Source organism: Camelus dromedarius, chromosome 3 (genome assembly GCF_036321535.1).
Source record: "Camelus dromedarius isolate mCamDro1 chromosome 3, mCamDro1.pat, whole genome shotgun sequence".
In the NCBI taxonomy this organism is placed as follows: Eukaryota; Metazoa; Chordata; class Mammalia; order Artiodactyla; family Camelidae; genus Camelus; species Camelus dromedarius.
Window position 1 is genome coordinate 46,545,233 of NC_087438.1, and position 24,862 is coordinate 46,570,094.

Genomic DNA, 24,862 nt, shown 5'->3' on the forward strand with positions numbered 1-24,862 from the left:
TTTTTCAAAAATAGGGAAGGAAGGGGCTGGCAACCTTGGGAAAGAACTCCCCAGAGGGGTTAATCACACCCTCCAGGACCTTTCCATTGCTCTCTATGTAGAGCCTGGTCTGTAGCTATAAGCTGGAGCAGGGGAAACCCACCCGCCCGGACCCCAGGCAGGAGTCGGGGCCTGACAAAGCCAGGCGGGGCGAAGCTCGGCCCAGCCCGGCCCGGCCCGGCCCCGCCCCGGGAGCGGGAGCCGGGTTTCAGAGCCGCGGGCGGCGTGCGCGCTCTTCCCGGCGGCCGCGCAGGTGAGTGGAGCGCGAGGGGTGGGGCCCACGTGACCGGGAGGCGGGCGGGGAGGGGCGGGAGGACCCCGGGCTGGTGCGCGGTGGGGAGGGGGCCCTCGGGCTCTCTTGGCCCCTCTCTGCGCGCCCGGCTCCTCGGAGCCTCCCGGCGCCGCGCGCTCTCCGCTCAGCCCCGCCATTACCTGCGGCCGAGGCCGGACGCCGGCGCGGTAAGGGTGCGGGCCCGGGGAGAGAGGGGGCAGGGGGGCCCCTCGGCCCGCCTGGCTTCATCCCGCGGACACAGGTGCCGGCCGCGAAGCCGCGGTCCTTCCGGGCGCTGGGGTCCGGGTTGTCCCGACCTGGGCACGTCGGGCCCGACTTAGTTCCGGCCACCTTGGGGCGGAATCTTGAAAGACGAAGAGTGGTTTTTCTGTCGGAATACTCACCTGGGTGGGCAGGGCAGAAGACTGGACGAGATAGGTGGGGGGGAGGGTGAAGCCCGAGCGGTGGCCTCGGGAGAGGCCCCGGGAGAGATGTTCGGTATCGGGGGGTCCTCGCTCGAGGGTCAAGTTAAAACCTCAGGGGCTTTCCCACCCCCTGGAACCCCAGAAACGTCTAAAATCTGCCCCTTGCTCGGGCCCTGAAAAACTTTAAAGCCCGCTCAGCATTGATTCTGTTGGTGTAAAGGTGACCGAGCTGGATTCCTGTAACACTTGGCTGGGGAGAACCGTTTCTCCTCCCACCTCTCTGGCTTCCCGAGAATTGTGTGCCAATAGAATGGAGTCAGGGCTCGGGGTGTGAACAGAACAAAGACTCGCTCGGGCTCAGCGTACTGATTCTAAGTGGACTCTCAATGATACCCTGAGAGATACTAGGGGTATCCAGATACTAAAGTGTGATAAAATACCACTGACTATTCCCTTCTAAAATCACATAATATGGTATTCTTCAAATTTGTAATTTTGGCTTTTTATTTAAACATTTTTTCATTTTTGGGGGGTAGGTAATTAAGTTTATTTTATTTTTAATGGAGTACTGGGGATTGAACCCAGGACCTCGTGCATGCATGCACTCTACCACTGAGCTTATACCCCCCATCATGTAAACATTGATAAGGAGATCTAATTCAAGTAAGCCACTTTTCACAGTTGAGAATGAATTAAGCTCATTACAGTGAAGTGCGCTTTTGCCAATGTGTTAAAGTAAGCAACTGGTATCCTTTAAATGCATGTATACAAAAGATATTCAAAGCTATGTAAAACTTGCTAAAGTTATTTGTTGTGCTTTTGCCTCTACTTTTTTTTTAGGGAAGTGTATTTCAAGAGCTATAATAATACTAAGCATTCCTAGAACTTAAATTTTTTTAATCAACATGTAAAGAGAGAAAAGATGAAAGTAATTGCTAATTGTTATCATTTATAGAAAATTTTTATACTCGTTTTTTTCCTCTTAGTTTGCACTGGGCACCCTGCTGTCACTCACAGTTAATTCTGTAAAATTGAGGTGCCCCATTAGAAGAACCGAGAATTTTGACCCCTTCTCCATTTCCACCCAGGTGACTGTATCTAGTCTGTGATAGGATATACTCATCTGTGGGTAGACTGCCTACTTGATATCTCCACTTGGACTTCTAACAGGTATCTCAAAGTCTCTTCAGGCTGCTTCTCCCAGGTCTACACTGGAGGGATGGAGAAATGTCGCAAATCAAATGATCTGATGTCTGGGATTTGCCTTAAAGTAATCTATTGACAGAAGGAATAAGGTCAGGGGTATAGTTGAAACAAGACTGGTCATAAGTTGATAATTATTGAAGGTGGTTGATGGGTACATAAGGGCTGAAAATACTATTCTTTCTACTTTTATTATGTTTGAAATTTTCTATAATAAAAAATTTTAATTTTCTATACATTTGACCTCACTGTCTCCATTGCTACCATTATGGTCCATTGGATTACAGTTGACTCTTGAACAACACAAGTTTGAACCGTGGGGGTCCACATTTCAGCAGTTCTTTTCAGTAAATATGCAGTACAGTATTACATAGCCCGCAGTTAGTTGAATCGATGGATTCGGAGCCACTGAAGAGTACTGACTGTAAAGTTATACTTGGGTTTTTGACTGCGAGGAGCATTGGTGCCCCTAACTCTCACACTGGTCAAGGGTCAGCTGTATTTTGGTGGCCTCCTAGCCAGGCAGTCTCCCTATTTTTGCCCTTTTCTCCTGGAATGTACTCTGAACACAGCATCCAGAGTGATCCTGTTAAAAGAAGTCAGATGGTGTCAGCCCTCCACTCAGAACCCTCACTCCCAATGGAAGCCTAAATCCTTTTAATGATTTTCAAGCCCTCAGGATTCAGATGGCCTCAGTTCTACTACTCGCCCTCTCACGCACTCTGCTGCTGCCACACTGGCCTCCATGCCTTAATAGTCCTGGAACATGCCAGGCACTCCTGCCTTAAGGCTTTTGCACTAGCTGTTCCATCTACCTGGAACACTTCCCCTGATACCTGCCCGGCTCCCTCCTTCATCTCCAATTCTGTGTTCAGATGTCATGTTCTCTATGAAGACTTCCCTGGTCAATCTATTTAAAAGTATAATACCCTGTCCACGCTGCACTTCTTATCCTCCTTCTTAACTTTGTTCCTTGGCATCCAGTATACTTCACTTGCCTTATCTGTCATCTGTCACCCCCCACTGGAATTTAAGCTCCATGAAGGCAAGGATTTCAGTCAGCTTTTTTCACTGACACATCTTCAGCAAGCCTGGTGCAGAGCAGGTGATCAGTAAATACTTGTTTACTGTACTCAGTAAATACTTACCCATTTTACAAAGGAAAGTTTCCTTAGGAATTTCTAAATTGTTCAACACCATATAGCTGGGATTACCAATTTTAATTTTGAGACATTTACAGTGCCAGGTACAGTGCCATGTGCCCAGCGAGTCTTCAGTAAATACTTAAAAGCAGTTTAAGGGGGAGGATATAGCTCAGTGGTAGAGTGCATGCTTAGCATGCACGGCGTCCTGGGTTCGATCCCCAGTACCTCCACTAAAAATAAATAAATAAACCTAATTACCTCCCCCCTAGTAAGTAATTTTCAGAAATAAAGGAGTTTGAGGGAGAAATTCATTGTACCTTAAACCTAGCAGTTCATTAGCAAATGTATTCCCTCTTTTTGTATAGGTGTTCAGGTCATTGATTTCATGAAGGAAATCGACAGGTTTAATAAAAAGTGGGGTTTTTTTCTATGCTTTATTTTTCAGGTGGATTGAATACCCTCTAAGATACTTTCTGAGTCTCTCTGTGGCAACAGCAAGTCACCTTTAAATAATTGCTCCGGAAAGAGTGATACATCCATGGCCATTGCTGTGGCTCTGTGTTGTACTTCAGGGAATCTTAACCTTTGGTGATTTTTTTTTCTCTGAGAATTCAATTTTTAAAATCTAGTATCAAGTGTTACCGTTTTAAAGTGGAAGAAGCAACTCCTCTAAAGAGACTTCCCGAGTTAGGAAGGAAACGGGCTCTCCACTCCCTGTGTTTATCAGACTGCTTCTCCTGAGCCATCCCGGAGCAGACTTGAGTTAATGAAAGTGAAGAGTATTTGCTGACCCATCAAATTTTGGTATGCTCAGACTCTTAAATATTTTGATTTAGATGTTTGAGGAAAGGACTGTACTTGGAATGTGTTAGCATCCTGTATTGTTAACATTTAGTCTCATTTTTGGTTTTTTACATTTTGTTGTTTAAAGGGCTCATAGATAAATTAGACTTAACAAATGTTTTCACCCAGAGCTAAGATTTTGATTGCCCTTAAAATCTCATAGACTGATGACTATATCCCTTGCTAACATTGTTACCTATGTTTAAAATCTACACATTTATGTTACCATTTTTATATGTCATAATAATTCGAAATTATATTGGTTTTCTGAATATGATCATTTGCTACTAAGTGCATAAAATCAGCATCATTGAAAGATAAATAACTAAGCATAAGTGATAACTTTAGTCTTGGCCCCAGGTGTGAACATCACAAATGTCTTCAAATGACGGAGGAAGATCCAGGAATCTGGACAGGCGCTACGATGAGGTCCCAGGGGACTTGGACTATCAAGATGGCACCATAAGAACCTTGCAGACTCTTCACGACAGCGAGCTGGCCGTGAGCGCTGATCCGTTGCCACCACCCCCTCTCCCATTACAGCCACCATTCGGTCCAGACTTCTACTCAAGTGACACGGAGGAACCGGCCATAGCTCCGGATCTCAAGCCTGTAAGGCGCTTTGTCCCCGAGTCCTGGAAGAACTTCTTCAAAGGGAAGAAAAAGGACCCCGAATGGGAGAAGCCGGTGGCAGACATCAGATACATCTCGGATGGAGTGGAGTGTTCACCTCCAGCCTCTCCTGTGAGACCAAACCACCGTTCAGCCGCCAGCTCCTATGAAGATCCTCAAAGAGGGTCAGAAGGCATCTGTAATTCCCGGAAGGAGGCTGATGCCATGTTTCCCCATGATCCCTACGGATCTCTGGGGCGACACACACAGACAGCCCGGACATACAGTGAGCAGGTGGAGGTGTACAAGCTCAAGTATTCCTACATGAAGTCGTGGGCAGGCCTGCTGAGAATCCTGGGCGTGGCGGAGCTGCTCCTGGGGGCCGGCGTCTTCGCCTGTGTCACCGCTTACATTCACAAGGACAGCGAGTGGTATAACATGTTTGGCTATTCACAGCCCTACGGCATGGGTGGCGTCGGTGGCCTGGGCAGTGTGTATGGGGGCTACTACTACAGCGGCCCCAAGACCCCTTTTGTACTCGTGGTCGCCGGATTAGCTTGGATCACCACCATTATTATTCTGGTTCTTGGCATGTCCATGTACTACCGGACCATTCTTTTGGACTCAAACTGGTGGCCCCTCACTGAGTTTGGAATTAATGTCTCCTTGTTTATTTTGTATATGGCTGCAGCCATAGTCTACGTGAACGATACCAACCGAGGTGGCCTCTGCTACTACCCGTTGTTTAACACGCCTGTGAATGCAGTGTTCTGCAGGGTAGAAGGGGGGCAGATAGCAGCCATGATCTTTCTCTTTGTCACCATGATTGTTTATCTCATCGGAGCTCTGGTCTGCCTAAAGCTATGGAGGCACGAGGCAGCTCGGAGACACAGGGAATACCTGGAACAACAGGAGGTAAGGGATGTCACAGTCTTCGTTTTTTTCTTCTGCTGTTTACTCCCTCCTTAAATAGGTAGAGTTCTCAAAACAAATTTTGTTTGTTTTTGTTTTTGTTTTTTTTTTTTTTGAATGATCTGAAGTTCAAACTGCCTCGCTTAGTATCAGACATGCTTTGACTGGGATAACCTGCTCTGGTGTGTCACTGGTTATAATGTTGCAAGTAGACACCAGATGTGTAGTGTAATGTGTAGTTTGTTGGTTGTGTTGTTGTCTGTCTGATACTTCAGGGGAAAATACAACTCCTGAATTTCTACAAAGAAGAATGATGACATATTCAGTAAAATAAACGTCTCATCATTAAAGTAAGTTTGAGAACAATCTTGATGCTTTAGTATGGCAAGACTTAATACAGAACAGAATTGTTCAGTTACAGGAAGAAAGTGATCGTTTAAATCTGTTATGATTTCGTCCCACTTTCTTCCGGTGAGTTGAATAACAATATAATGAACCACATTTGATTTTTTTTTTTTAAGTATTCAGAGGTTGAGTTATAATGAACATCCTCCATGAAAACTTACCCAGGCATTTTGATGTTTCAGCCTTATTTTGGGGAGATGAATGTGCCAAAATTAGAATGGGAGCCTTGCACTTATTTTTATTTCTAGGATTTAACTAGTTAAATATAAGAAGGAGAAAGAGGAAAGTTAATAATAATAATGATGATGATGATCATAATACCTGGAGGATAAAGTTATTTAAAGTTGTATTTAAAAAATTTTTTTTGAATGTTAGCAAAAATGTTAGGATATATTCTGCTAGCTTCATTATACCCTGAAATAAGTCGATATTTTGCTTTCTTCTTCAAAGGAGGAGTATGTACTAGAATTTCCTATGCCTCAGAAAATTTATTACCTTAAATATTTTCTTAAGTCAGCTATACCATGCAAATTACCCATCCCACACACACACACTTTTCCAAAGACTTCCTAGATACAATACATTAGCACATGGTATATATTGGGCAAAACTTTAGCTTAGAATGAAATCCAGTCCTTATTTACTCAGTAACCTGTGTATTTACTCACTGACCTGTGTATTTTGTTTTTAATCTTATGCATAACAACAGCAAAACCTGACTAATATTATAACAGGTACCTTATGTGTTCTACAGAGAACCTCAACATGTTTCAATGGGGTCCATGCTCTAGTGATATAAAATATATTTATCTTACTAGAACTTGAAATAAATTCAAGTGGTTTCTAAAAATTTATCTCAGCACTGTAAGCATATTTCTTAAATTTACATCTGTGTATACAAAGTAAGAAACTTTAAATTCCAATCTGTGTGAAATCCAAATAGTGAAACACATACTTCCTCATAATTTTATGTAAATTTAATCTCAGAGCTCTTAATGTCATTTCAAATTCTACATGAATGTGACTATAATTATCAACGTAATACTTTTATTTCCTTTCCCTTTCTCAACGAAAACGTGTTTCTATAAGACTTTGCATAATGGGTGATTAGACTTGAATCACTTCTGATGCCTGTTCATGTGTTTCTGTAACTTCCTAGATACTACAAGATGTGATGGCATGTGACTTTTTTCTATTAATTTTACAATGTAACCGTCCCAAACTCTTGTGCAAGGTAGTGAGAGCTGAGAATAAATACAATACAATCTCTAGGAAATTCAGAGCAACTCACTTAAGAGTCGCCACCATCTCCTTATTGCCAGCTCTGCCCTCGGCTCCTGGTTCACAGGGAATCACAGTCATCCCATCAAAACGTGGCCAAAAGAGTAGGAGGAGCATCTGTGAGGTAGCGAATCAACAACTATAAAACTGAGATTGGGCTATAAATGCAGTTGGACGAAAATAATTAGCAAAGTAGCTTCACACCTTTGAAAAAATCATTTTAACTCTTTTTGTTCCAGATAAGTGAGCCATCGTTGCCACTGAAAAGGAAAATGGTAAGAATAAAGTTCACGTTATATTTGTCTCTAGGTTTGTTAAATGATTTTCCTGCTTGTCTGTAAAATATAGAGTAGATCATCTGTCTATAAACGTGTATATTATATTATATTATATTATATTATATTATATTATATTATATTACATTGAGTTCCTGATAGGACTATCAGCTTTTTCCTAATGCTGAAAGGACCAAATTAGACAAGGCTATTTGTAGCTTCTTTTATCTTTGTTAGATGGAAGCTTATGCAAGTGAACATAGTTGGTTCTCCTTATGTATGTAAATTAAAATTTTTTTTAATGAAGATGATTCTCCCAAATTTTCTTCAGTCTCTTTAAAATTCTTCACCATTCTTTCCTATCCTTTTCACCTTGCTTTCAGATGATGAATTTTGCTGTGTCAGGAAGAAATCCCTATTCCAGATTTACTAGCTGCATGACAGTATGCAGATATTTAACCTTCCTACGCTTTGGTATCTTCATCTGTAAAGTTGGAAGAATAATAAATTCTACCTCATGATTTTACTTGAGAGGATTCGATGAGATGCTGTTACTGTAATTATTTACATATATGTAATAATTTTATATATCTTCATCATAATTTTTACCTCACTGAAAAGTTCTTTTTTAAGATTTGAGCATTATTTCCAACAAGAGGTTAAGAGTACACCCTTTGTGTTTGTTTGTTTCTTTGAAAAGGTAGTATATTCCCCTGGTTCCCAATTCTAATGGGTCTCTGTTACAAAGGCTCCTCTCACTCCTGTCCCTTGGCTTCCCAGTTCTCCCCCGGAGGCGACCAGTGTTACCAGTATCTTGTGTTTCCTCTCAGAAGTGTATATTTGCTTTATTCCCCCATTTACACAAACAGTAGCATACCATGCATACTGTTATGTCCCTTATTTTTTTCACATAACAGTATGTTTCTAAGATGCTTCCTTACTAGAATATGAAAAACTGCACTCTCTGTTTACAACTACATAGTATTGCACTTTATGGATGTACCATAATTTATTTAACCGTATATTAACATGAAGGTTGTTTTCAGTCCCTCCCTATTAAAAACAACGCTACAGTGAATAAGCTTGTACATACTTGAACGTATTTGCTTCCATATATGCACAAGTACACCTGAAAGATAAATTCCGAGAAGTGGATTTCTGGGTCCAAAGGGTTGTACGTTTCTGTTTTGACTGCAGATTGCCCAGTAGAAGTTCTACCTATTTCCACCCCCCAGCAGCACTATCAGCTTCCTCACACCCTGACCAACGCAGTGTTAGGAAATTTGTTGACATCTACCTGAGACGTGAAAAATTTTAGTACTAATGTAGTTACAATTTGCATTTCTCTTGTCAGGAGTGAGGCTGAGCATGTTTCATATGTTTGCATTTCTTTCCCTACTGTCTGTTCACATCTTGCCCAGTTTTTTTATTGGGTTGCTAATTTGTATAAGATCTTTTTTGTTAAGTGCATTTGTTTTGAAAATACTTTTGATGAGGTTCTTTTTAACTTTATTCTCTATGTTGTAACATACAAATACTATTTGAAAATGTTTTGTTGAAGTAAGGGATTTATGAAGTGGATGAACAACAGTCTGTCTAAGGGATCATGATTAATACGTCGGTGTCATCATTAATTCATCATTGAACAAACGTGCCAGTTAGGCTGTGGGCCAGTGATAGGAATACATCTAGGAGCATCATCTCCATTTTCCAGGGGCTTACAAATGCAGTGAAAAAGAAAAACACAGACAAAAGATGAGTAGAGTGTGACTGTGTGAGTGTGAGAGAGAGAGAAGTGAGCAAGAACTACAAAGCTAAACTAAATAACCTGCTTAGGGATTTATGTTTCCCTGACACCTCCTGGGAAATCAATTTATGGGTGATACTGTCTCAAAGTCATCATTGCTAATTGGTCAAAGCATCTTTTGGGATCTGTAATGAGCCACGGTTTTTGAAGGGTCAGTTGCATTGATTTCTGACACGTATATGAAATCATCTGAATTACAGCTGAGCTTTGCTGTGGTTTTCTTGGATATCCACAAGTCTTTAGAAATCAAGAGATATCTGACCAGTCCTGACTGACCAGGCATGGGACAAGTGGGGCTGATATTAGCTCCCCTGCAGAATCCTGAGGTGTGTCTCTCTCACAAGGCAGTGTAGACCTAGTGCTGCAAACCTGTACACTTTAAACATTGTTCATACAATTAGAATGATACTGGTTAGGTTTGTGTGTGTGTGGCTTTTTGGTTGTTTGCTTTTATTGTACTTTGTTTTATTTAGTTTTTAATTTTTTAAATTTTTTTAAAATAAAGGTACTGAGGATTAAACCCAGGACCTCATGCATGCTAAGCACACATTCTACTACCGAGCTATAACCCCACCCCCTGTACTTTGTTTTAAATTCCTAATTACCATATGTTTTAATTTGCTTTAACTGTTCATTTATTTATTCAACATTTATTGCATCAGGATAGACATTTCAGCTAGACTTGTTCTAACTCAGTGGTACTAATTACCAGAGTAAGCAAAATATATGCTCACTTTTAAGCTATCTAAAATATACATATCAGATATCCCTGAAACTGATAAAAAGTAGCTGCCTTTAGGAGGGCAACTGGCTAATAGTAGGTGGACAGGTGAAGAAGGAGACTTATTTTTCATTATGAACCATTTTGGATCTTTTGAATTATATGTCATGTCTCTATGTTACCTATTCAAAATTTTTTAAGTTTTAAAAAAGTCAATATTCATTTCAAATACTGAGATAAGCAATATAAGGCTGATGTTTAAATAATTAATAACATTGGCCCTTTGTTTGAAATAAAAGTGCAAATTCCCTAACTCACCCTGTGGCTGCCTTCCAGTGTCAGTACGGATATGTGAGTTTGACCAAATGGAGGAAGTGGTCTTCCAGTCTGGGAGCCGTCATAGGAGTGGCTTTGGCAGAGCATTGCGGATACTCATTCAAGATTGCCATACTGCTATGACCCACTAGTAAATCCCACTCCCTCAGAGAGACTGACTAGGAAACTCCTAAATTTTGGCCTGGCCAGTAATAACAGCCATTGCTACATCATAGCCCTGCAGGAGTCCTATAAAATAGTGCTCACTTCTTGGAAAACATTGAACTTAGTGGAACTTTGGTTTAGAAGATGGATCTGGATTAGAAAGATTGTTCATTGTTCATAATGGAAAAGAGGCCTAAAAACTCGCATATAAGGAAATCCACTTCCTGAAAGTTGACACTCTTGTTAGCAGGTGATATCAAAATCTGAAGTCAGGTGTTAACATCGGGAACTATGTTTCAGAACATCCCTGGGGCATAGGGGAAGGCTCTGCCTTGTGGGGGTTAAGGGTGGTGTGCACACTGCAGATGTTGACTGCGCAGCACCAGCTGGACGGGGCTGTCTTACTGAGCTGCAGTGTGGCAGTGACACGGCCATGGGACCATTCCTGGCCAGGATGGAATTTCTGGGCTTCCTGGTCAGTCCCTGAGGCAGTGGGATTTACCGATGGGATCAAGTGCTGAGTAAAATCAACCTGAAAGACTTGGCTGAATTAAAGAAGTTTGCCCCAAATGATAGGGTGGTCTGCGACATTGTTTGATGAGAATGTGGCTGGTGCAGCCTCCGCAGGTGGAATGGGATTAGGAAGATCTGGAGAGTTCCAGGTACGCCTTTCAGGCTGCCCTAAAAGGCTGGTGCCCCATATGTCCAGGGAGTGTTACAGGGTCTCGGCTCCTGAGAGGTCCTGGAGTAATCAGGAATATCCTTAGTGGAGTTACAGTCCCATTCCAAAGACTCCTTTGAAAATCATATTAGTCCAGTTAATTTCTACTCTTTCAAGATAAGGGAGCTGAATGCAAAGAGCATCCTTTCAACGCCGCCTTTTCCTGGGAAGGGGGTCCCTGTGGACCAACATATGCAGGTGTATTCAGAGGTAGAGGGCATCTCATGACTGAATTGAGGAATCCGTGTTGCACTTACCAATGAGAAACCTTATGGGAAAGACTGACTCTCCAGCTTCTCGTTGGGTATGATTTTCCCCTGCTTCCTTCCCAGTTCTCAGAAGGGAGGAATTGGCCGGCTGCCACAGGTGAGGCAGTGTGGTGTGGTAAAGAGAAAGTAAACTTTGGAATCAGGCAAATCTGAACTTGAGTGCTACTGGCTTTGTGAGTCTGGGGAGGTTGCTTATGCTCTTTGAACTTGTTTCCTGTCCCCTGTTTGGGACTCTGCTAGGCTGTCCCTTCTTGTTTTGTATTTTCATGAATATAATTTTTAAAAAGCAAATAAGATCATTTTAAAAAGAAGTAATATACAGACACAAAGTAAGATCAGAGATAGAAACAAATTCTAATAAGTCCCTAAGTGTTGAGCAAATTTCTTTTCTCAATTTGAAAAGTCAGCATCTAATCTGGGCATCAAAGGTTTTGGTGTGGGTTGGGGATCAGGGGCCTGGGCATCGTTACAGCATATGCTCAAAGGGGGAGAGTCAGAAACTGGACAAATGCACACTGGAAACGCATGTCTGGCTCTCCCCATTTTTCTACCTTGACAGCATATTCATTCAGCTCATTTTTAATTTGAAAAGCTTAGTAATTATATCCATAGCATTACTTACCCCATGGCTTAATTACTTTTTCTTGCCTCACAGTAAAGCTTTTCTGATATTTGCTGACCAGGGTAGTTTTTCTAGATGCAGAGAGGTCATATGAGTTCTGGGTGTGTTTGTAATGAGGAATACTGTTTGGGAGTGGTGTGATCCAAGGCGGGGCCAACTGCAAGCCTAGGAGGTTTTAATTTTTTCTCTCATCTAGTTCTTGATTTCTTTTCTCCTAATAGAGTTTTCTGAACTGATGATCAGTGAGGTTCACCCAAAAAAAGTGAAAGAAAATGTTAAGAGCATGAAAAGAAAACAAAACAACCACAAAAACTGTAAAGCAGATGAAACAGTCTGTGGAAATATTTTGACTTCTTAGAATAACTCTCTTTTTAATATGAAAAGGTAAATCTTGAAATTAGGGACGGGTAAGGAAAATGAAGAGTTTCTGCTTGAGAAACCTTTGCCTAGAGGGAAAAAACTTTACCTAGCGGGGAAAAATCTCATATGGACTCTCTGCCCATGGTGACTACCTGGAGAGGGTCCTGGTTTAGACTGGGAACTCCAGCTGGATGTCCAGGGCTGCTGCTCTGCAGGGTCAGGGTCCTCCCTGCCGCTCTGCAGGCAGCCGCATGAGAAACAGCTTGTTAAATATTCAGAAGCTAAAAAAGGATGCCGTGAAATAGAAATCCACTTATTTAAGCCAAAAAAAGATTCCCCTAATTTTAACGCCATCATTTATTTTCAAGGTTAAACATATAACAGCTCATTAGGATGAAGAAATGGCATGAGCAGCAGGGAACAAAGCAGAATAGGATAGTAACCTCAGAAAGTTTTCTGAAATACTCTCATTTGATCTGCTTTCCTCTGCGTTTTCTGCTTCCCCCCTCACATTCTTGCCACTGGGGGCCCATGGAGAGCCGTCCTTTCTGTTCCCAGGTGGTCTGGTTTCCCTTCCACCTAGTTCGGTGGGCACAGGCTTCTTCTCTTGGTAACCCTCCCCAGGGCGGGTCCACAGCCTCCCCGTCTCATCTGTCTAACCCGCAGCTGTATTGTGTGGTGAGTTAACAGCTGGTGGTTTCTAGAATGAGCTAATGTTAAACCAGACCTCTGAGGCAGCCTCAGAGATAGAGAAATCAGGAAACAGGATTTTAAAAGCTGCCTGCCAAGGTAAAGAGCAAGGTTTTAAAAGTAGGAAACTACTTTCAATATCTTGTAATAATCTCTGATTTAAAAAAAATAATATATATATATATCTGAATCACTATGCTGTATACCAGAAACTAACACAACAATGTAGATCAACTATACCTCAATAAAATAGATAAATAAAAATAAAAAATAAAATCCTTTTTGATATTTTGTTTTCAGTGAAGTAGGGGCCCTCCCAAGCCACTCAGTTTAGTCAGCAAGTTTACTTCAGCTAGCAGGGACTGAAGGCCCACAGGCTGAGTGGAGGGAGCTTCCCTCCACGTCATGTGATTGACAGGCCCAAGCAGTATGGCACTGTCCACCCTGCCATCACAAACTCATTTCCATCATGCTAACAGGGCTTCAGAGATCTTTAGGGTTGAGCGATATACATTTAAGTAAACCGGTTTCCTCCTGTTGCTCTTGTAAAGAATCATCAAGCCAAAAAGTTCTGGGTTTTAGTCGTGGCTTTTCCACTTCATAGCTGTGAGACCTTGGAGAATTTACTTAACCTCTCTGAACTTTGCTCCTTTGTGTGTAATATGGAAATCCCTCTCCCCAGCATCCACCAGCCTCACCAACTTGGCTGGTGTTGTAGGTGCTGCCCAGAGGAGTCCCCAGTCAGTCTTTTCCCAGCCTCAAAGCCGAGCATCCATCTCAGCCTGCCCCTTCTGGAGTGGGCTCCCCTGTGTCTTCCTCTCGTGCGGCCCTTCTGTTGGTTATTTCAGCTCTTAAGTCTCGTCTTCCAGTGCTTCCTCTCTGGGCCTTTTTGTCTTGTGTTCTTTCCCCATCCTTTAAATGCACCATTTTTCCCCCCACTATGGAGACCTCTAGGAGCTCTCCAGTTTAGGAGCCAGGTGACTTAAACCACCACCTCCAGCATTCTCCTGGACCTCTTCAGGGATGCACAGGTTAAGAGCACTGGGGGAGTAAAGACACCCACCACCCTTGCCTTGGATTTGCTTGCTCTCCCTTTCAGATGATGAAACAGCATGACTCATTTCCCTTTCTGACCTACTTAGTGGCTTCATCCCAAATTCCTGGTATCACTTTTTCTCTTTCCATTTAAGTAGCCATGTTGCATTTTTATCCCTGCGTTTCTTATTTTGAACTACATTTTCTATTCTTTTACAGTTTGTTGAGGTATAAATCTTAAAGTACTTAAAGACACATTTACCATTTTGTCATCTACCTTTGATGATCCCATGATTGAGATTGGAGGGTGTCTCATCCATTATGTATTCTCACATCTCAGTGTGGTTCCCTTAACTATCACAAAAGCATTCAGAAGGACTTTGCAACTTTAAATACGTAATTCTGAAGGGAAATGTTGATTGCTGTCTCCATTTTTCTTCCTCCTGCCCCTACTCCTCAGTTGTCTCCTAAGAGTAGATTAGGTTATTGTTTTCTTTTCCTTCTGCCTTTGTTTAAAATAAACTCTTCTTTTCTTCCCTAACTGTAGTGTGAAATGCCCACCTGTGGTGACAGACAGAGAGACCAAGAAGTTAATTGTAAAGAACTGAAAGCCACAAAGATGAAACCTGAGCTACTGAGTGGACACATTCCCCCAGGCCACATCCCTAAACCCATCGTGATGCCGGACTATGTGGCGTGAGTGTCGTCTAAATCCTTCTTCAAGGGAGAAATAGGTTCCATTCGGGCTTTTCATTTTTCTGTTTGTCTCCAAGTTAATACTCTGCTTAAAGTCATTTATATTTTAACAGTGGTGTGTTTCCTGAGAGGTAGCATGTTGAAGGTACAATACGGTCACTAAGGAAAAAGCTAATAAGCTGAGTTTCCATTCCTCTTGTTTTTGTGAAAAAGTTATAACTTCGGTTTATTTTTTTCCCTTCCAGTTTTATTGAGATATAATTGACCTACAGCACTGTATAAGTTTAAGGTGTACAATCATAATGATTTGACTTCCATGCATCACGAAATGATTATCGCAGTAGGTTTAGTGAACATGCATCATCTCATACAGATACAAAATTGAAGAAACAGAAAAAGATTTTTTCCTTGTGATGAGAACTCTTCGGATTTACTCTCTTAGCAACTTTCATATGTAACATTAGCAATGTTAATTATATTCATCATGTTGTACATTACATCCCTAGTACTTATTTATCTTTTAACTGGAAGTTTATACCTTTTGACCACCTTCTTCCAACTCCCTCTTCCCCCTACCCTCTCTACCTCTGGTAACCATAGATCTGATCTCTTTTTCTATGAGTTTGTTTTTAAAGTATAGTTGACCTACAACACTGTGTTAGTTCCTGGTACACGACACAGTGATTTGATATTTCTATACTTTCAAAATCATCACCATGAAAGTCTAGTTGTAATGTGTCACCATACCAAGATATTACACACTGTATTTCCCACACTGTACATTTTGTACTTGTGAATTCATTTATTTTGCAACTGAAAGTTTGTACCTCTTAATCTCCCTTACCTATTTCTTTACTTCTGCCACCCCCTTCCCCTCTGGCAACCACCTATTTGTTCTCTGTACCTATGAGTCTGTTTCTGTTTTGTTAATGTTTGTTCAATTGTTTTGTTTTTTAGACTCCACATATAAGTGAAACCATACAGTATTTGTCTTTCTCTGTTTGACTTATTTCACTAAGCATAATACCCTCTAGGTCCATCCATGTTGCTGCAGATGGCAAGGTGTTATTCTTTTTTATGGCTGAATAGTATTCCATTCAGTCACTCTATCTCGAACATTTATTCCATTTACATTTAAACTAATTATTGATAGGTATGTACTTATTGCCATTTTGTTAATTATTCTGGAGTTGTTTTTTTGTTTCGTTCTTCTTCTTTCACTCTCTTCCCTTGTGATTTGATGACTATCATTAGTGTTATGTCTGGGTTTCTTTCTCTTTTTTGTATGTGTATCTGTTACAGATTTTTGGTTTGTGGTTATCATGAGGTTTATATACATGAGCAAACTATGTATATATGTGATTATTTTAAGTTGCTGATCTCTTAAATTTGAATATATTTTAACAGCTTTACATTTTTGCTGTCCATCCCCAACATTTACTGTTTCTGACATCAAATTTTACATCTTTTTGTTTTGTGTATCCCTTCACTACTTACTGTTGATATAGATGATTTTATGACTTTTGTCTTTTAACTTTCCTACTAGCTTTATACAGGGTTGACTGACTACCTTTACTGTATATTTTCCTTTATCAATAAGATTTTTTTAATATAATTTTCATATTTCTAATTGTGGCCTTTTCTACTTAGAGGAGTTCCTTTAACATTTCTTATAAAGCTGGTTTGGTGGTACTAACTCTTTTAGCTTTTGCTTGTCTGTTAAACTTTTGATCTCTCCATCAAATCTGAATGAAAGCCTTGCAAGGTAAAGTATTCTTGGTTGTAGGTATTTCCTTTTCATCACTTTAAATACATTATATCATTCCCTTCTGGCCTGCCGAGTTTCTGCTGAAAAGTCATAAGATAGCCTCATGGGAGTTCCCTTGTACATAACTTGTTTTCCTTTGCTGCCCAAGTCAGGGAAGTTTTCAGCTATTATGTCTTCAAATATGTTCTCTTCCCCCTTCCTCTCCTTCTCCTTCTGGGATCCCTATAATGTGAATGTTAGTATGCTTGATATCATCCCAGAGGACTCTTAAACTGTCCTCATTTTTATTTTTAATTCTTTTTTCTTTTCAGCTTGGGTGACTTCCACTGCTCTGTCTCCCAGTTCTGTATCAGCTACTTGACTGTTGATTCCTTCTAGTATATTTTTCCTTTCAGTTATTATATTCTTCAACTGTGTTTGTTCTTCTTTTTATTTTCTCACTCTGTTTAAAACTTCTAACTTCTCACTCAGTTCATTCTCATCTAGGGTTCTCTGAACATCTTTTTGTGGAGATGGGTAGAGGTAATTAGGTTTGTTTGTTTGTTTTAATGGAGATAATGGAGATTGAACCCAGGACCTCGTGCATGCTAAGCATGTGCTCTACCACTGAGCTATACCCTCCTCACACTCCCTCACCCCGGGTTCTTTGTACATCTTTATGATCATTATCGGATAGATTGCCTGCCTCCACTTTACTTGATTCTTCTGGGATTTTCTCTTGTTCCTTCGTTTGAAACATATTTGCCTATAACCTCATTTTGCCTAATTCGCTGTTTTTATTTCTGTGTATTTGGTAGGTTGATTTTGTTTCTCCACCTTAGAGAAGTGGCCTTTTGTAGGAGACATCCTGTGCGTCCCAGCAGCACATTCCCCTCTTGTCACCAGAGCTATGTGCTCTAGGGGTGCCCCCTGTGAGGGCTGTGTGGGTCTTTCTTTGTGGCAGGCTGACTACTGTGGGTAGGCGTGACTGGCCCCAAGTCCTGTTGGTTGCTAGGCCCTGCTTTGTATGAAGGCTGCCAGCCACTGTTGGGTGGAGCCGGGTCACAGGGTTGCTGGCCGTAGAACCCAGGGGATTCCTGGGGCTAGTGCTGGTCCACTAATGGGCAGAGCTGGTTTCCAGGGTTGGTAGTTGCAGGCCTAGGGATCCCACATCTAGTGTCAGCCTGCTGAGTGAGACCAATTTGTGATATGGCTGGCTGTGGGATCTGAGATGTCCCAAAGCTGGTGTCAGTCCTGTGGTGAGTGGGGTCAGATCCCAGGGCAGCTGGCTGAGGGACCCAAAGTGTCTTGGAGCTGATATTGGCCTTCTGGTGGGTGGTGCCAGGGCCCAGGCTCTCAGGACTTCAGCCTGCTGGTGGGCAGGGCTGGGGCCCAGGGCATCCTGGAGCTCGTACCCGCCCCCTGGCTCATGGAGTCAGGTCCTGGGGTCTCTGGCTTCAGGGCCCAGGAATCCCAGAGCTGGTATTGGTCCTCTGGTGGACAGGGCCATGTCTGGGGCTGCTGGGGGTCAGGGTGTCTTAAGGCATCTGGCCTGCTGGTGGATGGAGCTGTGTCCCCACCTGGCTCGCTGCTTGGCCTGAGATATCCCAGGACTGGTGCTGACAGGGTGATGGGCAGGGCCTGGTTCCAAAATAGAATCCTCCCTCTGGCTTGCCAGCACCAGTGTCTCGTGGTAGAACAAGCTCCCCAAAATGACACTTGCCAGTGCCAGTGTCTCCAGGGTGAGATCCTAGCCTTCTCCCTCTTGCGGAGGATCTCCAGGATCAGCAGAGGGGTCTGACCCAGGCTCCTTTCAAATTACTGCTTCTGCCCCAGGTCCTGGAGTGTGTGAGATTTTGTGTGTGCCCTTTAAAGGTGGAGTTTCTATTTCCCACAGCTCTCTGGCTCTCCCAAAAGTAAGCCCCACTGGTCTTCAAAGCCAGACATTCTGGGAGCTTGTCTTCCTGGTGCTGGGGATCCCAATGTGGCACTCAGATACCTCACTCCTTGAGGAGACCCTCTGCAATGGTAATTATCCTCCTGTTTTGGGGTCACCCACCCAAGGGTATGAATCTTAACTATACCGTGTTTCTGCCCTCCGTCTTGTTGTGGTTCCTTCTTTATATCTTTAGTTGTGGAAGATCTCTTCTGCTAGTCTTATGGTCGTTCTCATCAGCAGCTGCTCTGTAAATAGTTGTAGCTTTGGTGTGCCTGTGGGAGGAGGTGAGTTCAAGGTCTTCCTACTCCACCATCTGAGCCAAACCTCATCTTTATTTTTTTCTCTCAGGAAATACCCTATGATTCAGACAAATGACGAACGAGAACGCTATAAAGCTGTGTTCCAAGACCAGTTTTCAGAGTACAAAGAACTCTCCACCGAAGTTCAGGCTGTCCTGAAGAAGTTGGATGAGCTGGATGCAGTGATGAGCAGATTGCCACATCGTTCAGAAAACCAGCAGGTCAGTGTCTGCAGCTGCGGGAGAGGAGCACTGACAGAGGAGGGATAACTCTAACCTGGTCTGAAATGTAGAGAAGGCACAACCATCTGCATCTGCTGTCTAGGAAAGTCATTTGAGATTTTGAGGGTGACAATTCAAATTATATAATTTATTGTCTTTTGCCTTCAATTATTAAGTAGTATTTTATTTTATTATTTAAGGAAAGTATAGATTTGCCTAAGATACATACTAAGTCAGTCAGGGTCCCAAAGGAGACAGCACACTTGAACTAAAATAATTTGAGAATGGCTTATTCACAACGGGGTGGACGGGGTGTAGAGCAGCCACCAGGGGCCATGCGTTCTGCAGTCACAGCCAAGCACTTAGGACCCCAGGCACAGAGAGCATGGTGGGTAAGGATGGAGAGGATCTGAAGCTGCAGACGTGAGCTGCGGGGCACATGCTTCAGACCAATGACCAGGTTTGTGGCAGAGAGGAAAACCAGGGTGGAGATGGCAGTCATAGGGGGCCTAAGCATTTTCTGTAGCGTTCTGTCTTTTTTTCCCCCCACATTTTAATATCTGGGAAATCAGGGTGCCCTCATAATCAAGGGCACTTTTTACCTGACAAACATTTTTTCATTGAGATATAATTCACATACATAAAATTCACTATTTTTAAGCGTACAATTCATTGGGTTTTAGTATATTCACAGAGTTGTATAACCGTTTCCACTGTCTAATTCTAGAACATTTTCATCACCATCCACCCGTCAAAAAATCCCCATACCCGTTAGCACTTACTCCCCATTCCCGCTCTCTCCAGCCACTAACAACTACAAATGTACTTTGTGTCTGTGTGGATTTGCTTATTTTGAACACTTCATATAAATGCAATGATATAATATGTGGGCTTTTGTGTGTGGCTTCTTTCGCTCAGCAGAACGTTTTCAGGGTTAGTCTATATTGTGTCAGGAATCAATACTTCATTCTTTTTTGTGGTGGAATAATAATATTTCACTGTATGAATATACCACACTTTCTTTATCTGTTTATCAGATAATGGACATTTGGGTTGTTTCCACTTCGAGGCTGTTATGAATAATGCTGCTATGAACATTCGTGTGCAATATCCTATTCTTCTGAAAGAGAATATAGTAATCTAATCTACTGTTTTGTACTTGAAATTGTTAAAACTTATACAGCATTTTTTAATAAATATCAAATTAATGTATGTATATATAATGTACATGCTATATATATAATATATGTACATGTTTTATATATATATTCTTCTCCTGAGACCTGTGTTAGTTGGGCATCTTTGTTTTGCCCAGACTTTTAAGTGTACATTTAGATGAGTTATAATTACAGGTTCTCTAAGCCAAATGTGTAGAGTAGTGACATTTTCCCAATCCCGGAGTGATGGAAAGGTGTTGGCTAAGAAACACCAGTACCAGGAAGCAGGTGAAATCCAGCAAATACTGCATGCAGGTCCAGGGTCATTTAGTACCATTTGGAAAACAAGCAAGGCCCACAGGTCCAGGAGGGGTGACCTCGTTTAGATGCCCTCAGAGGAGTGCAGGAAGGAAGGAGCAGGCTTCTGGCATCTGGATAGGTTGGGAAGAGCGAGCTAGTTGATGGACATGATGCCAAGAAACCTGACTGTGACGTGTAGTCCTTGAGCCTAGGCCTAGTGGTCTCGGTTTTGTAGGCTTTGTACGAGTGGGAGTGGGCAAGGGCTCAGGCATGTGGGTCTGCAGTTGGCATGGGAGGGTCCTGATTACAGCAGGTGCCGAGAGACTTGAGTCCTCTCATGGTTTTTCCACACAGTCTCAACAGTAGTCATTTCCTCTGGGTTTTAGCACGGCATGGCAAGTAAGTAGCCAAATGACACCTTTAGTCTCAGTGTCTCCTGCAGTCCTTATCTAAAGTAGAGATATTAATTGTGTCACAAAAGTTAACTTCGCACGGCCACAGGCTGAGCTTCACCATGGGCGGGAGTCTGCTAGCAAGGCTCATTCATTTCCCAGCGTGTCCCCAGGGAGATGTTTCTGAGCCCAGGGGGCCTGCTGGGAGGCACAGGTCTCACACAGACCTGCTGGTGCACCCTTGAAAAATTAAACTATCACATGACTTTTCTAAGCCCATAAAATAGGAGTCTTGCTGCTCAAGATAATCCCTCTGGTCCTCATCCTCTTAATTCAGCTTCTCTGACTGACCCTAGGACAGATCCTACAGCTCTCATCTCTGCCTCCATCTCCAGCACAGCTTCCCTGTCCCCAGACAACCAGTTTTACTCCCAGTCCCAGTTTACAGGACCTGTTAATATAGATGACGGCTAAATTACCAGGTTCATCTTGCTGCTGGCAAGCAATCACATCACAAACAATACTTATCATCTTAGTATGTAAGACATTGAAGAGTTAAAATATATTAGGAAAAGGATGTAGTTTGTGATAGAAAATGTTCTCAGGGGAAGCTTTTAGAACTATAAATCATTACATTTTGTTATTTATTTATTTATTAGCTTTACAGTGTTTGGTGATCTCTAAAACATAAATTTACTTGGATAAATGAGGGCATTGCTCTAGCCCCTTAACAAATTTCATATTTATTATGAAACTCAGTATAAATTTAGAAGGAACCTTGTATTAGCTATTTTCAAAAGTTAAATAGTCTCAACCTTTTGATCCTAGTACCTAGTAACTTGACAAAGAACTTGCCAGAGGGGATGAAAATTCTACTTGATAATGGCTAACGTGGTTATTATGTACCAGGCACTTTAGAAGAATTGTTTCAAGTAAGTGAGCCTTCTCACAGTGTTAGAAGGTAGTTTTAGTTATTATTTCTAATTTACTGATAGGGAAACCGAGTCTTAAGATAAAGAGCTTGCTCAGGATCATACCACCAGCAAGCAGTGGCACTGGGTCTCGGTCCTGGTTTCATGCAGGCAGGGCCCTTCCTTTCTTGTTCACACGGGGTCCCAAGGCCTGGCTGATAGTAAGCCCTCAAATATTTATCCAGTGAGTTGAATTTGTGTGTGTGTGTGAACATTTTCATGATAGTCTTAGGTAACCATTGTTTTCTATTCTCATGCCCAATGTACCCTGAGACATTCCTGAGATATGATTTGAGTAACTGCATGTATTTTCATTCACTTATTCAATGTATTATTTTTAGGAGCGTGAGAGGATTTCAAGAATCCATGAAGAGTTTAAGAAAAAAAAGAATGTGAGTAAAAGCATTTTCTTCTTCAGAGTATGTTCTTGCCCAGGTACAATGGTGACAACTGATAGACTTTAGATTCTTTTAGCTAAAGTCGTGTTTTTTTGTTTTTGTTTTTGTTTTTGTTTTTTTGTTTTTTTAAGATGTTACCTGTTAGGGGACGTGGGTGGCTGCTGAGTGCCTTTTCTCTCTGTCCTGAATACATGGTGCTGTGTCCTGATGCAGGAGCCCAGGGAAATGAGCGCCCACATAGAGCTCCCCACCCACACTTCATTCATTGCACAAATCTGGAGAGGCTGGAGAGAGCTTTTATTAATCCTTTCAATACTCACTATTTACTTTTTACTGTATTTTAAACTCAGCTCTCTACTTCCAACTCAACTGTGCTATGAATTAAAAACTGTTAAAAAAAAAATGAAGTCCACTAAAAAAAAAATGTAGAGTGCTTGCCTGTTGTTCTTGTTAGGCAGATGTTGAAATCTGCTACAGGAAAATCTGCTATGAAGGGTCATTTTCTGAGTGATGATGTATGTTTCTGTTTTTTGCTGAGGAAACCAGAGGCTGAAATAATAGCTTGGTTTCTTTTCCAGGATCCTACGTTTCTGGAAAAAAAAGAACGCTGTGATTATCTGAAAAATAAACTTTCTCACATAAAACAAAGGATTCAAGAATATGACAAAGTAATGAATTGGGATGTCCAAGGTTATCCTTAAAACTTATTTGAGACCACTATTTTTTATATCAAACTTCATATTTATTTCCTGTCTTGTTTATGCTGGTCTCTGTGCTAGAGAAGCAGAGGCCTCCTGAATCAGCTTCTAGTTGGTTTAGCTGGTACGCTGCGTTCAAACAGCATGTGATTTCAGACATTTCAAAACAAATTGAAGTTGACTAAGGGCCTTTACTAGGAGTGGAAGGAATTTTGTATTCATCTGTGCACAATTTATATTTATGTCGTTGAAGTTAAAATTGATTTGGAGATTGTATCCTTGTGGCGGGATGAACCAGTGAAGTATCAGTTCTGGTGCTGCCTTTTCCTTTCTCACTTAGGCTGGTTCCTGGGACTTTTCTAGGAGCAATTTCTCTTTTTAGCCAAAGATGTCATTTCTTCCCTGCAAAGGGGTTGGAATCAGAAATCAACATTTTCAAGCCTTATGATCTTGGGCAAGTTGCTTAATCTGTCTGTGCCTATTTCCTCATCTGTAAAATGGGGCTAATCATAGTACCTACCTCATAGGGTCGTTTTGAGGATGAAATGAGCTAGTATTCGCAGAGCACTTAGAAGAGAGCCTGGCACATTATCAGCACTGCGTTAGTGTTTGTGAACTATATAGACATCTGTGTGGAATGAATAAACTACCTAGAACAAGGAAGGGTCCTTAATGAGCAAGTCCAGCAGCTAACCCAAGGTCACGTGCCTCAGGACTTTCTTCTTTTGTGCTATAAATAACTCTTATACACACATAGTCTTAAGTAGATGCTTCCCTGTGGTCCTGTGCCCACCAGGGTCCAGCACGCTTTCTCCTCTTTAACTGGCATCACCAACCACGGATCTGCAGATCCCCACAGCCCAGCCATTTCTGTATAGCTCAAGTAGAAGGCTTGTGTGAATATTGTTGCCGTTTCTGTCCTGTTTAAACATCCATTCTAAGACCCTGTGATGTTATAGCTACTTAAAAATTTCCCTTTGATTTATTGGGATGTTTCATTGTCCCAAGAATTATCTTGGTTTGGGGGCTTTTTTCATGAGAAATGTTTTATTTTAATTAATATGATCAATGGACTGACTGCCTTTAAAAAGTTTTTTAAAAAATCATTGCTTTTGTGCATATTATCCATGACTCTATTGTATATTCTAAGAACTTACATTAATTCATTCCTGTGGCTTTTAAGGCCTCTTTCAAAGGAAAAATTGTATTTGCTTATGTCAACACTATTATTTGTTTATTATTATGTGAACATTGGAATGAAATATTCTTTTGAAATAAAATAATAATAATAATAATAATAAATTATTGTTTTTGGATCCTATTCAGCAGCATCTGACTTGCAGATAATTTCCTAGGTGTAGAGATAAAATTTCTGCTGAATATAGCTGCCATTCAAACAATTAATGGTCAAAAGACTTTCTAAGGAGATGAAACCAAAGAAAAGCATGTGGAAAAGCAAAGGCATAAAACGTATCGGTTACTGAACAAACTTCCTAGTTTTTCTTTGTCAATGAAATCTTATTAGTGTTTATTGTGAATATTTTAATTCCATGGTTCTTAGACTATGCATAGTTGTCAGACTACGAGTCTTAAGAGGTGATACCTAGGGACGTGTGAGACCCCCTCTAGGAACGCCCCCCCCCCCAGACTAGGACAGCTTCGCTTTCTGTTTTACCTATCGGGGCCCCATATTAACATTTCACTTAAGAAGAGCTCCAGTGCTTTAAAAAAATGATGAAATAATACCATTTTGGTAGACTGTAAAGAGTTAGATTAATATTGAAATGAAGTGTTAAGGAAATTTAACTTTGTGAAACTTTATTTTACTACAGTTGTAAATGTTAATCTTTGAAAACCAGTGTTGTACTGCTGACTTTTACAGTTTTTATGTCCATACCCAGGCATATTAAAGTGTCATTTACCTCTTG

The 24,862-nt window shown here is 41.5% G+C and overlaps 1 protein-coding gene across 3 annotated transcripts; it reads left to right on the plus strand.

Moving 5' to 3' along the window:
- The first annotated feature begins 235 nt into the window (after window positions 1–235).
- MARVELD2 (MARVEL domain containing 2) lies at window positions 236–24,862 on the plus strand. Of its 3 annotated transcripts, none has more exons than XM_031446417.2 (8): window positions 236–292; window positions 3,529–3,887; window positions 4,287–5,453; window positions 7,376–7,411; window positions 14,664–14,812; window positions 18,847–19,018; window positions 22,180–22,230; window positions 22,815–24,862. In XM_031446417.2, exons 3-8 carry the CDS (start codon window positions 4,302–4,304, stop codon window positions 22,935–22,937), a joined length of 1,683 nt encoding a protein of 560 aa, XP_031302277.1. In that variant the 5' UTR covers window positions 236–292; window positions 3,529–3,887; window positions 4,287–4,301; the 3' UTR covers window positions 22,938–24,862. The 3 variants fall into 3 exon arrangements, with proteins under 3 accessions (XP_031302277.1, XP_031302292.1, XP_031302272.1); XM_031446432.2 differs by lacking the exon at window positions 236–292 and adding an exon at window positions 404–498 and having other exon boundaries at window positions 4,275–5,453; XM_031446412.2 differs by lacking the exon at window positions 236–292 and adding an exon at window positions 405–498.